Source organism: Chenopodium quinoa, unplaced genomic scaffold (assembly GCF_001683475.1).
Source record: "Chenopodium quinoa cultivar QQ74 unplaced genomic scaffold, ASM168347v1, whole genome shotgun sequence".
NCBI lineage: Eukaryota > Viridiplantae > Streptophyta > Magnoliopsida > Caryophyllales > Amaranthaceae > Chenopodium > Chenopodium quinoa.
In genome coordinates this window covers 5079776-5095264 of record NW_018744633.1, presented here as the reverse complement: position 1 = coordinate 5095264, position 15489 = coordinate 5079776, and the positions used below count along the sequence as shown (strand labels likewise).

Sequence of the window (15489 nt, the reverse complement as noted above, 5' to 3'; positions counted from 1 at the left end):
TTAATGATAAATTAATCAATATTAGCTGCACGAATTTTGGGTCATTCAATTTTGCTTTGTGTGAAAATTATGCTATGTAATTTTGGGTATAATTTAAGCTTGGATCAGGTAATCAAGTACTTAGTTGGTATTGCCAGATCTTGAACACATACATACCTCTTATTTGTTGGAAAACTGAGATTGCAGTGGTATTCCTTGCAGCAAATTCCCAAGTGGTGGCAGTGGTTATTTTATTTGTGTCCAACTTCTTGGACTCTACATGGTCTGCTGTCTTCCCAGTACGGTGATATACATGAAGAAATTACAGTATTTGGCAAAAGCACTACAGCCTCTTCGTTCATAGAAGACTACTTTGGGTTTGATCGTAATCATCTTGGCCTCGTTGCTGCTATGTTACTTATCTTCCCTCTGACTTTTGCATCTCTATTTGCAATTTTGATCGGAAAACTTAACTTTCAGAGGAGATGACTAGCTGCATAGTCATATTTGACGGGTTCATCATTTTGTTAAGGTAGGATTTCATTATTTTGGCTAACTACTTATACGAGCTTGGTTGGCTAATGCTTGTGTTTTTCTTTTTATCTATTTACAGGAGTTTGTTTTCAAATTGTCAGCAGTAAAGGCTAGGACGGAGTAGATGCATTCATATCTATATTGAGCTTTACAGGTATCATGAAAATTTAGTTGCTTCTTTTGTATGTTTTTACACAGGAAGCAACCAATTTTTCAAGTCCTGGAGCCAATGTACAATGTATCAATTAGTCGGTCAACCCGTTGCTGTTTAGAATTTACAAACAACAATGGAGAATTTACATGGAGAATTTACAAACAAGAATGTAACTTGTCGAAATGAATTTCGGAGTTTGAACATACTCCATAATTGTTTTTCTGGATAATATAGTTTTAGTTTTCGGTTACTTTATCAAGTATGTCATTAATTGTAGGGAAATTTGATTCTAATAAATCCAACCTTTGTTGTTCAGGTAACTTTTTTTTGTATGCCAAAAATTAAAAAAGTTAGCCAAAAAATCAAAAATTGGGCACTATGCATAATTCTTTAAAACCTCGAGGCCACTTAAGAGAGTTGGAAAAAACTTCGTCTTCCACGTAAAAAAACTGAATCCTTGAGGCCACCATGTAGAATTTCCCAAGTTTTTTTTAACAAAAAAAAAAAGGATTTTAAGCAAAAACGGAAAAAAAATATATAAAAAAATAAAACCAACCACCAATCACCAGGCCACGACCCACCTTCCCCTAGCCACCCCCACTCCTCCCCCTCCCCCTGCCAACAGCCCCCTTTCCGACGACTAGAACCAGCACGCGAGTCGGCGAAACCATTCCACACCACGATCCCACCCAGAATCCCTTTTCCCATCCCGGCGAACCCCTACATGGCCCACAAATTTCAGGATGGAGGTCTTAGGGTGGTCGAATTTTTGAGAGAGGGGGTTAGGGTGGTCGGATTTTAAAAGCGACCAGCTATGGGTGGACGGATTTTGGAGGGGAGGGGCTACGGGTGGTCGGCTTTATGAGGGGAGGGGTTACGGTGGTCGGATTTTATAGGCAAAGGGATGGGGTGGTCAGATTTCTGAGGGGAAGGTGGGGTGGTCGGTTTTTGGAGGGGAGGGAGTGGTGGTGGTCGGATTTTTGAGGGGAAGGGGTGGTGGTGTTGCATTCATGAATGTTGGAACTTGGAAGGGAGGAAGAAGAAAGGGAAAAAAATTAGACAAATAGAAATTCAACACGTGGCAAGTGACCTACAATTTTAGGTCAAGTAACCGGTTTGACCTAATAGATTAAGACACCCCCCAAAGCTTGGATTATTGAGGAATAATCGAAAAGTCGGATTAATAAAATAAGACCATGCAAAGGTTGGATTACTAGAATCAAATTTTCCTTAATTATATGAATTGATATAAATTGAGTAGAAGATGTAAACTATTTATATACTATCAATGGTAGCTTTTTTGAAAACTATGCAATGCTTAAAATAAAATGACCTTGGACAAGATTATAACAAAACTTAAATAAATAAAAAGACCACTTTGGATTATTATCCTTTTTCTTAATATATTATTCCGTAGATAAGATTGACAAATTATGTTAAGGTATGCGTAAAAAAAAAAAAAATAAGTAAAATTCAGGTGAAAAAATATTCCAATGTTCTAATAGTCACTCTTTGCATCTCACTTTGCGTATTTTAGTGGAAAATGAAATTTTCAAAGGAGATGATTGCCTACAACACACAACATAATTAGATAGTTCAATTTTTTTGGTCCGTATTACCCTTTAGGAGTCCAATTCGGTGAGTGGAACCATCCAATTAGCCTTTAAACGACCAATTTATCGGTTTACAACTTGCACCGATTTCATTAATTCAAGCTTACCACGAACATTTGTGACAACAAATAATGATTAAATATGGTTCCAAACGACATTATATGACCTCCGGATGTAATCCCTAGAATTTCAAGACTTTTAGGCACCAGGCTTTGAAGACTCCAAAATTTCTCAAAAAGGTGGATATTAGCCTTCAATGTTTGAATTTTTCGACTTTTATTCACTTGAAAATAAAAACTGCCAAAAATTTTATCACCATCCCTAATATCCTCCGGGAGTCCAAATGGGTGGATGGAACCATCCAATTTTCCTTTAAGCGGCCAATTTACCGGTTTACAACTTGCACCGATTTCATTAACTCAAGCCTACCACGAACATTTATGGCAACATATAATGATTATATATGATTCAAAACGGCATTATATGACCCCGAGATGTATCTCTTAAATTTTCGAGGTTTTTCGACACCGGGCCTCGAAACTTCGAAATTTCTCAAAAAGCGTGGATAGCCTTTAATTTTGGAATTTTTCGACTTTTTTTTGCCTGAAAATAAAAATTGCAGAAATTTTTACCACAGTCACTAATATTCTCCGCGAGTCCAATTGGATGGGTGGAACCATCTAATTTGCCTTTAAACGACCAATTTACCGATTTACAACTTGCACCGATTTCTTTAACTCAAGCCTACCACGAACATTTATGACAACATATAATGATCATATACGGTTCCAAACATCATTATATGACCTCGAGATGTATTCCTTTAAACATCAAGGCTTTTCGACACCGTGCCCTGAAACCTCCAAAATTTCTCAAAAAACGTGTATATAACCTTCAATTTTGTAATTTTTTGGCTTTTTTCACTCGAAAATAAAAATTTCCGAAATGTTTACCATGATCCCTAATATTGTTCAGGAATCCCATTGGGTGGATGGAACCATCCAATTTTCCTTTAAACGACCAATTTACCGGTTTACAACTTGCACCGACTTCATTAACTCAAGCGTACCACGAACATTTATGACAACAAAAATGATCATATATAGTTCCAAATGGCATTATATGACCCCGAGATGTATCCTCTAGAATTTCAAGACTTTTCGACACTGGGCCCCGAAACCTCCAAAATTTCTCAAAAAACGTGGATATTAGTCTTCAATTTGGGAATTTTTTGACTTTCCTTCGCCCGGATACTGCCGAAATTTTTACCATGGTCCCTAATTCCTCCAGGAGTCCAATTGGGTGGGTGGAACCATCCAATTTGCCTTTAAACGACTAATTTACCGGTTTACAACTTACACCGATTTCATTAATTCAAGCCTTCCACGAACATTTATGACAACAAATAATGATCATATATGGTTCCAAACGGCATTATATGACCCCGAGACGTATCCCATATAATTTCAAGACTTTTCGATATCGGGTCCTGAAACCTCTTAAATTTCTCAAAAACGTGTATATTAGCCTTCAATTTTGGAATTTTTTGACTTTTTCACTTGAAAATAAAAATTGCTTAAATGTTTACCATGGTCCATAATGTCCTCCGGGAGTCCAATTGGGTGTGTGGAACCATCCAATTTGTTTTTAAACGGCCAATTTACCGGTTTACAACTTGCACCGATTTACCGGTTTACAACGACCAATTTAATTAACTTGCACCGAACCCGACTTGAACTGAAATTGACCCAAACCCGTGAAAACCCGAATTTAACCCGACTTGTTACTAACCTGATCTGAATTCAACCCGACTCGTTCCTAACTCGACCCGAATTTAACCCAACCTGTTACAAACCCGACCCGAAATCAACCTGACTTGTTATTGATCTGGCCCAAATTCAACCCGACTTGTTATTGACATGACCCGAATTTTACCAAACCTATTACTAACCTAACCCAAAAATTCAACCCGATCTGTTACTAACCCGACTCGAAATTAACACGACTTGTTATTGACCCGACCTGAATTCAACCCAAATTGTTCCTGACCCGATTTCAATCACCTTAAATGCAATTTAGACCAGCTTATTATTGTTGATCAAAGCATTTTGTCTAAGGAGACCAAGTTGGTCCAGACCAGCAAAAGAAAGGAGCATCATCCTCAAATTTAAGAGTTATATATAATATATAATTGTTGTATGGTCAAAAGAGTTAATTATCTTCCTAAATTATAGACTATAGTTCCCTAGTATATTGTCATATATATTATAATCAAAGGAAATAATTAGCTTGATAAAAATGATAATTATCTATTTATACTTAGTTGAACCCGAAGATGACCTAACTTGGAAATGACCCGACCTGATTGTAACCTGCAAATTATTGACTTGAACATAACTTGACTTCAATAGGTCTAAGATGCACACTTGTGCACCTATTTTAGATGCAACACCAGCCCACAAGCCCAATTTCAAACGCGCCCTATTAAAAAAGTCCCAAACCAAAATGAGCCCGCCCAAAAACTGAACATATTTTTTAAAATACAGCCCACTTAACCATCACTTTCAACAACTATTATTTTTTAAATATATTTTTTTTAAAAAAGCGTAACTCTTAAGTTTTAAATTTCTGAAATTTATTACTCCTCTCTTTGATTTTCTCTCTCTAACAATCAAACATAATTCACTCTCTCTCTTCAAAAACAACCATGAATATTTGAGATAAGATGAAAAATTAAACGGATTCTCCCCCAAAAGGCAATTTTATGTAAATTTCACTTAATTTTGTTTGAATTTATATGATTATCACTTAATTTTGTTTGAATATTGTTCGAAATCTTTTATTGGAATTGTAAAAAAAAAAATCAATGAAATCAAACCGATACTTTATGTTCACATTTTGAAATGCATATGTTCATATTTTGAATACTTATGTTCACTTTCTGAAATGAAATTAAAGAAGGAGAAAAAACAGAAGAAAAGAAAATCATAATGAAATTTTTGATCGAAAATTTTGATGAGAATTAGGAAAGAAAAGAAAAGAGAAGAGAAGAGAGAGAATTGGTAAGAAGGAAACCAAAAATTGTTGATCGAAAAGAGGAGAAAAAATTGGGAAGAAGGAAATATGTTGGCGCGAAGAACGTTGATAGTGTTCAGAGAACAAGGCTGCGTTTTGCTGCATTTCATTCAGTGAAACATGCGCTTTGGGTTGTTGCACCTACCTCTACATGCACAAGCATGCAGCTAAGAATATGCGACCCGACTTGAATCCGAGAATGACTCGACTTGGAAATGACCCAACCTGATTATAACCCGCAAATTATTGACTTGAACCGAACCTGACTTGAACCCGAGAATGACCCGACTTGAAAATGACCCAACCTGATTATAATCCGCAAATTATTGACTTGAATCGAACCCGACTCAAACCCGAGAATGACCCGACCTTATTCTAATCCGCAAATTATTGACTTGAACCGAACCCGACTCGAACCCGAGAATTACCCTAACCCGTTTTAACCCGTGAAAACCCGAATTAAATTTTATTTGAAAAGGAAAAGAAAGCTGCATTACTAAAATAATGTGACCTTGAATAAGATTAAAAAAAAAAAAAAAAAAAAAAAAAAAAAAACTTAATTAAATAATTCATACTATTTTTTTTATATAAAAAAAAAAAGGTTTGCTTAAGAACTTAACATATTTGCTTATTATATTATCTTTCTATTTACATCATATTGGACTACATATTCATATATATGCTCTCTTCCTTGCTTGTACAGGGATATACACGAAAAAGACCACTTTGGATTATTATCATTTTTCTTTATATATTACTCCGTAGATAAGGATTGACACATTATGTTAAGGTATGCGTCAAATAATTTTAAATAAGTGAAATTCATATGAAAAATTATTCATATGTTCTAATAGTCACTCTTAGCATCTCACTTTGAGTAGTTTAGTGGAAAATGGACTTTTCAAAAGAAGATGATTTAAAGCATGCAACACACAACATAATTAGATATGTTCATTTTTGTGGTAGGTAGATTCAACCAATTTGGTGTTTGGTCATTTACGACTACTAAGCAACTTTTGATAACTTAGTACTTGTATTTTGTTTACAATTTGATTTAAGTGTTTGACTCATATTGCTTTCCTTTGACTGGTGCAACTTTTGTTCTACTAAATGTCAAAAGACAAAATTTTGGTCAGCACTTGCTAAGATTGAGTGATTATCCTTCTTTACTCTCCTTTAATCTACATGAAAAGTGGGTACTTAAGAATAATGTATTAGAGCACGTTTATATTGAGGTATAATCATTGAGTAAATTCATAATTATTAATTATTATGCTATACAATCAATACTGTTAACAATGTGTTCACTATTTAACATATTCTAAAATAACAAAGTAAAGATTGATGTGATGTCAAAGATGAGTGAAATAGTAATAAAGTGTGAAAAGTGTGATACACAAAAAAAAATTAGGTCCTAGTAGAAAATGTTGGTTAGTTAGACTTAACTAGCCTTCTGGCCCGTGCAATGCACGGTTTATTTATAGGTATAATATATAAATAATTATTTTTTAATATATTTATATTGTCAAATGAATAGTTTACAAAGGATAAGAAGAGGTAAAAATTGAATGCAATTGTAATTGAAATTAATTTGGAGGAAAGTGAACCAAACAACATTCAGTAATTTATACATATTGAATTAAAGTTTTTTTTTCATATGAAAAAGGGATTAAAAAAAGAAAGATTAAATGAAGTGACATGTGGCATTGTAGAAAAAAAATGAAATCTACATGTGGCATTATAGGGATGATGGTTTTTGTTTTTAAATACTAAGTATAGATTATTCTTTTTTGTTAAATTTTAGATTTACTTCCTATTAACGATAAAATTAAAGTCGAGGGGTAGTTAAAAAGTCACTGTTAGGAGAGCCGAGTTGGAGAGTGATAAAAGAAAGAAATACCAAGTACTCCGTATAATGTTAGAGAATCAAACGGATAAGTTCTTTGAAAGAAATACTGTTAAAAGGATATGAAAGCAAGATAGATGAAATTTATTAGATGGAATTAAAGTCTATGGGTAGTTAAATAATAATCTCTCCGTTCTCAAAACTTCGACCCTTATGGGTTGATTCCGCGGTTATTAAGAAACTTGAATAAAAAGAAATAAAAAAAATACTGGAAAGTAAATTTACATGGGGTTTATAGAGATAAAATATTAAGAATATATGAAAAAACAAAATTTTATATGGGAAAACTAAGGGTCTGTTCTCATACGTTTATTTTCAATTCAGTTTAGCTCCTAATTTTCTTCTCTTATATAATATTCATTTCAGTTCAGTTCAGCTCAGTTCAGCTCAGTTCAATTCAGATGATTTCAGTCTATTAGAACATGCCCTAATTTTGCATAACTATTGTTGTAAATGTGGGTATTTTAAAGCAAATGGATCAATTATTTTGGGACTAAAATTAGGCCAAAAAGGGTCAAAGTTTTGGGAATGGAGGGAGTAATCTAATGCTCGTACAAAGTACTGGGTAATAGGCAACATTAATTAATTAATTACCTATGGTTTGCTCACTTAACTAGTACTAGTATCCCACGTAAATAGATAAAGCCCATAAAGGACAAAGATACTAGTTACAAATTTAATAATAAATGGACACTGAATGCAATATCTGTAAAAATTGAGACAAAAATAAATATCAAATTTGGAATAAATAAAATTAAAACAATAAAAAAAAATAATAATAATAATTATAACCTTGAATATATTCCACTCAAAAGAGAGAGCATGGAAGTGGGAGTGTTGCTTGTTGGCCTGCTGCAGTAGCTACTGAGTGAGACTCAGACATCTCACATTTCACAACATTTCCATGTCTTTTTCGTACATACCAATTTCTATGTTTATGTTTCCATCATAAAAGCAAGTTAAAGGACCCATATGGTGGCCATACCTGCCTCCTGCTTCATTTTCATTATGTGGTCTACACCAACCTAAACACCTCCCAACTATAACCTGCCTTCTGTTCTGTGTCGAAACTCGAAAATCAAATAATAGAAACAAAGCCTTCTGTTCTATGTCAAAACTCGAAAATTGAATGATAGGAACAAAATGTGAAAGGCTTGGTAAAAACGATACACAAAAGAAGTTTGCCTGTATGTATGCAAGTATGAAGAAGACGGTGAAATTATTTTTGTAACGCGAATATTTCATTACTACTATCAACGAGCACACATTACATTTTTTCGGTTGCTGCTCGGCAGCTGAGCCCTTTCTAGCATTATAAAAAAACATACATATGCAGCTCTTTTACAAACATAATGCTGCCATTTTACTACTAACAAAACCTCCCAACAACCATAATCTGTTTCTCCAACAACCATAATCTGTTTCTCCAACAACCAACTTACCCGCAAACAAAGAAATAGAAAAGGAAAGGGAAATAAAAAAGACATTAAAATTGTGGCCCATACAAAAGCATTTTATATATTCCTTTTGGTTAGAGAGCAGCTGCAGCCTGTGGAGGAGATCCGGGCACTTGCTTTATTGATCAAAAATATTAATCAATGAATTCATAGACTTCACTCGACCTTCTCCGGTTTAAGCTTGGGGCTTCTCCCACTTGAGGGGCTTGACGGTCTCCCATGTGAAGTCTGCGTCGTCCCTACCGAAGTGTCCGTAGGCGGCGGTCTTCAAGTACCTGCTGCCACCCTTTAGAAGGTCAAGGTTGATGGCAATCATACCGGGCCTGAAGTCGAAGGTCTCCTTGACAATCTTGAGGATCTCCTTGTCTGGGATCTTTCCGGTTCCGTAGGTGTCAACGAACACAGACAATGGCTCGGGGACACCAATGGCGTAAGAGATCTGGACAATGCAACGGCGAGCAAGGCCAGCAGCAACAATGCTCTTGGCTGCCTGCCTGGCGATGTAAGCACCACTCCTGTCGACCTTGGTTGGGTCCTTTCCAGAGAAAGCACCACCACCGTGGGCTCCCCATCCTCCGTAAGTGTCAATGATGATCTTACGGCCGGTAAGACCAGCATCACCATGAGGTCCACCAATCACGAAACGGCCAGATGGGTTAAGGTGGAAGATGGTCTTCTCGTCAAGGTACTTCTCTGGGATAACAGGCTTGATCACATGCTCCTTCAAGTCAGCGGCAATCTCATCGTTGGTAACAGTCTCATCGTGCTGAGTGGAGATAAGGACGGTGTGGACACGGATTGGAACCATGGCACCGTTCTCATTGTAGTACTCAACAGTAACTTGGGTCTTGCCATCAGGCCTCAACCATGGGCAGGTACCATTCTTACGGACCTCAGTGAGGCGGGCACCAAGCTTGGTGGCAAGGACGTGACTGAGGGGCATCAACTCAGGGGTCTCATCAGTGGCATACCCAAACATGTGACCTTGGTCACCAGCACCAATCTCCTCTGGGCGCTTGGTAAGGTGACCGTGGACACCCTGGGCAATATCAGGGCTCTGCTGCTCAATGTAAACCAAGACCTTGCAGTTGTCAGCATCAAGACCAACATCAGCAGACACAAACCCAATGTTGCGGCATGTCTGACGGACAATCTTCTCGTAGTCTACATTCGCCTTGGTGGTGATCTCACCAAAGACCATGACCAAGTTGGTCTTTGTGCAGGTCTCACAAGCAACCTTGCTCTCGGGGTCTTGCGCAAGGCAAGCATCAAGCACTGCATCGGAGATCTGATCACAGAGCTTGTCTGGGTGTCCCTCGTTCACGGATTCGGAGGTGAATAGGAAGGTGTCAACTGCGGCGGCCATTTTTCAAACTGTAACACAACCAGAATCATTCACATCAGCACACACATACAACTTGCAAAATACTTCACAACAAATATCTAAAGATAAGAGCATAAATAAAGCTCCAAATCAAAATTCCTTAAAATAAAGTTTTATTCCCTCACTAACACTCCTAGAATCTCAACAATCAAATGGTATAAAGAATCAAAACAAATGCCATTATATATATTGTTCTCCAGATCTACAACTCACTCCCAACAAATTGCAATCGAAGATCGAATACTTTATTCCATTCCTAAAAAATTCTCATTCTTCCTTTCCATTCAATATTTAAATTTAAATCACTTCACCAGATCTAACAAGCTCAAAATGTTTTCATCATACCAACAGACGAGAAATCAACATTTGAAATAGCATATAATCAAATTAATTATCATAAATCGACACATGAAAACCCTAATTTCCCAATTTAACCATTTTCAACCAAAAATTACTCCATTAACATCCAGATCCTTTAAAAATCAAATCATAAGACCAACAAATCCTCCTAAAATAGAACTAATTCCTCCAAAATCACGAAAAAAAGGGTAAAAATCAAACGAACATGCTGGTGTAACATTTCATACAACAATCATTTCAATTAATTCATTTCAAACTCCAGATCTAGTAACGATAAATAACCAAGATCTAACAGAAAAAACGAACGAATCAATCATTTTTCAGCATTTCAACATCGCATCATAGATCTATAAATTTCCAATCAATTTATTCATTAATTCATCAATTCATCAATTAGTTCTCAAAAAAGGTCAAAAGATGATAATGACGACATAGAAATGAAGCTCAAAAATCCAGCAAAAGGTAGATTGAGATTGTTACCTGGAGAACGAAGAAATCCCCGAGTAGCAAAAGCTGGAAATGAAAGGAGAGAGAAAGAAGAGGAAGAAGAAAGAGAGAGTCCGAGTCTTGTTATATGATTTGCAGACCGGTGTAAGGCGAGTTGGAAGGGAAGACTAAAGGGGGTATTTATAGAGAAATGAGGAGAGAGAAAATGAGTAAAATCTACCAAGCTGTTTGGAATGGGTAATCTTAGCCGTTCAATTTTTGGGGTGTGATTGGATGGTCAGGATTTAGCGGGGTCGGTGAGAGAAATTTTGTGGGGTATGTATGAAATGACGGTTTTACCCCCCTTTGGGTTAGAGAGGATGGTTGGTTTACCAACTTTGTATGGCTAAGGTTGGTGGCTTGACGGCTTGGCGCCGTCGATTTTGTGTGAACGGTGTCGTTTTGAGGAAAGGATTATATTATAATAATAATTGAATCTGGACTTATATTAGTGTAACATACAATATTAGTTTAATGTAGATATTGTGATTTTGTTGTGATTTTCTAGGAGATTTTTGGGCTTTTTATTTTTATTTTTTGTTAACTATTGGACCATTTATTATTATTGCGTCAATAAATAAAAAGTGGTAATACGAGTATATTTTTAGAATTTACTCCATAAAATGGATTGATATTCCACGTACCTGTATAATTTGTTTCCTTTCACATAAAATGGATTGATATTCCACGAACATTCCGGGAGCCTTGGATATGCTAGCTAAAAATAGAAAAATTATATTAAAATAAACATTAATTACAACGATCAACACGTGATTTTGTCGTATCATTTTAGGTAATATTTTAAATGTTTATCCAACGCCCCAAGGGCGTTCGTTAACAAGATTCTTTCTATTTTTTTTTTTAGTGGTAGAATTTAAATCTTTACGAAGGACAAACAATACCCTCTTTTTTTTTTTTTTTTTTTTTTTTGGCTAATGTAGAATAATATTTTGATACTAAGCTAGACTAGAATATGCTTACTCACTAGAAGTTGTTTAGGTAGTGAATATTACCTTATTTTTTGCGGACTTGTGGTAACTCGATTGTACGGATTATGTGTTACTAACTCATTATCGATAACAAAAGGGGTGTTGTGTCTATGTATGTATCTTATCTATATGCTTGTTTTATTTTATACACGGTATATTCATGGTCCTCATAAGCAAATTTTGGCATTTCACTCAAGTAAATTTTTAAAACCATACAACGTATGGAGTGTTAATCATTTTTACATGAAACACAATGCTCAAATCAATCCAATTAAACAATTGACATACATACACTCTATATTACTTGTACGGGTTGACTTTTTTGTCTCTAATGTAGCTCAACATGATGCTCATACACCTTTTTTGTGTGTTAAAACTTTGTACTCGATACATAATTAGCTCTAGGCAAAAAGCATATATGATCACCTTCTGGTTTTTTAATCTGAAAGAGTTTTAATACTGAAAATAGATGTTTTGAACACTCGGGCCGGGTGTATAATAATGCTATTTTAATTAATCTTTTTATCGCTTTGAAGTAGGAGGGAAAAAGGAACAACCGACCTCCTTTCACTCCATTTGACAAATGTTTTAATCACTAAAACAATATCCCAAAAAAAAAAAAAAAAAAAAAAAAAAAAAAAAAAAAAAAAAAAAAAAAAAAAAAACCTGTTTGAACTTAGGAGAAACAAATGATATGATGATATCTAATATAATTATAAGTGACTTTCTATGCAATTTTTATTTGGTAAGGGTTGGTAATTGCCTAACTCGTTAGTGGTCAAGAAGTAGAATTTTGATAGAAACATCATGGACGGATTCTTACACCAAACAATTGATTCAGCATGCACATAGTTATATTACTTATATATGCATGTATAGGTCAATTTATTCATAACAAAACATAACACGTAGTCACGTACAAATAAATGCCTTAAAAGTTACTCTGTAAAACACTTTGAATTTCTTTGTCAATAACCAAGATCAAAGCATTTTATAATCTCATCATGCAAAACCAATTGTTTGACTAATCCCAAATTTCTCTATTTAATTGCAAGCTCATAAAATGTTACTCCTTTGCATAATTAAATCAAATTCCAATATGTATAGATGCATATCTTACTTACGTGAAACCGCATTTATAGAATCAAATCACCTCCGTTACTCAAAATCCACTCAAAATCCTTAATTACCAGTTGACGTTCAGTTAAATTATCATACGAAGTATTATTATATGTATTATAAGTTGTTGAAAGTAAATGGTATTAAGTCATATTTAGGGCATGTTTACATTTACTTAATTGCAGTTTAGTTCAGTTCAGCTTCAATCAGTTCAGCTCTTAATTTCCCTCTCTCATAAAACATTCATTTCAGCTCAGCTCAGTTCAGTCCAGCTCAATTCAATTCAATAAATGTGAACAAACCCTTAATGCTAGAGGTAATAGATTAAGAATAAAGGGTGAAAGAATAAAACAACTTTGACAAGTTTGAACTCCAATGTCTCACCAATTAAGTCCACAATACGAATCCAATCATCCATTAAATTGCTAACTAATTAAGGATACATAGATTTAAAATTTATTGCTATAAGATATACCAGCTTTAAAGGGCGCATTCCATAAGTATGTACGATACATAACATTATTAGATCTAACATTGTCCAATATAAGAAGAAAGAAGATCTAAATAAAAATATATAATAATAAAAACAAAATAATTTAGAGTCAAAGAATATGGACTGCTCCTATATATAATCCTACCGACACTAGTACACTACTTTAGTATTGAATTAATTAAAGATATTTTGTACACAAACATTATTATAAATTTATTAAAATTAATAACTGATTAAGGGATGATTCTGATACTGTGATATATTGGTGATCCCTAATTAGTGTCTTTTGTAAGTAATGGAAAGTGAGGTATTTGCACTTTTAGAAAGAGAAGAATAGAAGTATGTAGGAACTAGGAAGTAGCATATGATCTGAACAGCTATAGAGTAGGAAAAAGTAACAAAAAGTTCTGGCAAAAACAATATTAGGATTAATCCGATCGTAATATACTTGGTATTTAGCAGTTAAACACAGGTAATTGGCAGGTTGTACCAGGGTGTCACTTTGCTTCAATGTTGTCCTTTTTATTTTTCAAGTGAATCTCAGATCCACCGCTGGAGTGTGAATGAATTAAAGACTACTCTGATCTAGTGTGCTACAGTAGTGTATATCTGGGATACACTTGACACCCCGCCTTCGCGCAGTCACTATGGCGTTTAAAGGTAGGCACGGGCCATGCCGTGTAGGTCCACACGTGCCATGTCAACATATTTTATTTTCAAGTGGATCGGATTATGTTATAAACAAATTAAATAATAGTCGTGTTGTGTAAGGTTTGTGTCAATCTTTTATAAATAAAGCTCATGCACGGCTTAACCCACACGTGTATTGTGGCCACCGATGGGTTTGTGATAAGATCAGGCCAAATTGAGTCATTTTCATGTTGCGCCTAACTAACTTCTGATTTCGGTTCGACCCATGCTTAACTTTACTGACTCTATGTTTCAACAGGTAAACTAGAGGTGCCAACTAGTCATTTGCTCTATGTTCGTTTGGGTCATGGTCGAGTGTGATGAGTCATGCAATTTGGTGGGATCCAGATTTGTTTATTGTTCTTCCTAATTTTTGAATTGTCCTTGCTCAACTAGAGAGTAACTCTTAACTTATTTAAATTAAATTATTTTACAAGTTAAATTAGATTTTATTAAAACTATTATTTCATTATCTAAACTTATAATTGATCATAAAAGTGTGTAAAACCTAAAATACATATGAAGATGGAAGAAGAACTTTGGAAACCCTAGTATATGCATTAACTAATTTTACTCGTAATACTCTTTGTAATATCTTAAGCCTTGGGTGCTTGATTATACATATTATTTCAACATATAGGGTCTATTCTCTTCAGCTTAATTTCAGTTCAATTCGGTTCCTAATTTAATTCCGTTATCTCATAAACAACTTAGTTCACCTAGTTTAGTTCATTTCCTAATTTCTTTTTCTCATAAACAACTCAGTTCAGTTCAGTAAAGTAAATCAGAATAGGCCCATAATATAAGAGTGGGGTTGATAACCTCAGTTTTTAAATACTTGCTCTATTTCTCTTGGACACGCATGTCGATGCTAATCTTTGGTCACTAATATCTTTAATTAGCAATAAATACAAATTCTAACAATTGAAAATTAATAATCTATTCATTGAGATGATTCCAACAAGTACCTACAAGACTTTATTTTTTTCTTATGTATAAATCACAAACATTAGTCAAAGTAGGACAAATGAATAGTCCAAAAAATAGAAAGGGAGCAAGTATTTAAAAACGAAAGGAGTAATAAGAGTTACTCATTTATTTTTATTTTCTTATGGAAAGAGTTACTACTCAAATTTAATATACAACCAAATTAAGTTTATAAAAACGTAAGTGAAAATGAAATCAATTGTGTGAGCAAAAAAAATTGAAATTGTGGCAGTTTTTTTTTTTTTTAATGAAATAGCCAATAT

At 34.7% G+C, this 15489-nt stretch overlaps 1 protein-coding gene and 1 pseudogene across 1 annotated transcript; one reads left to right on the top strand and one right to left on the bottom strand.

Annotated features, from left to right (window-relative positions):
• Positions 1 to 1174, top strand: part of LOC110701228 — a 30212-nt pseudogene extending 29038 nt beyond the window's left edge.
• Positions 1175 to 8480: 7306 nt separating this feature from the next.
• Positions 8481 to 11085, bottom strand: LOC110701227 (S-adenosylmethionine synthase 4). Its single transcript, XM_021878836.1, has 2 exons — positions 10943 to 11085; positions 8481 to 10092 (listed from the first exon to the last, which is right to left on the bottom strand). The coding sequence occupies exon 2, from the start codon at positions 10082 to 10084 to the stop codon at positions 8894 to 8896; it is 1191 nt and encodes a 396-aa protein (XP_021734528.1). The 5' UTR covers positions 10085 to 10092; positions 10943 to 11085; the 3' UTR covers positions 8481 to 8893.
• Positions 11086 to 15489: the final 4404 nt, after the last annotated feature.

Coding starts and splice junctions, on each gene's coding strand:
- LOC110701227 (XM_021878836.1), bottom strand. CDS start 10,084: ATGGCCGCCGCAGTTGACACCTTCCTATTCACCTCCGAATCCGTGAAC.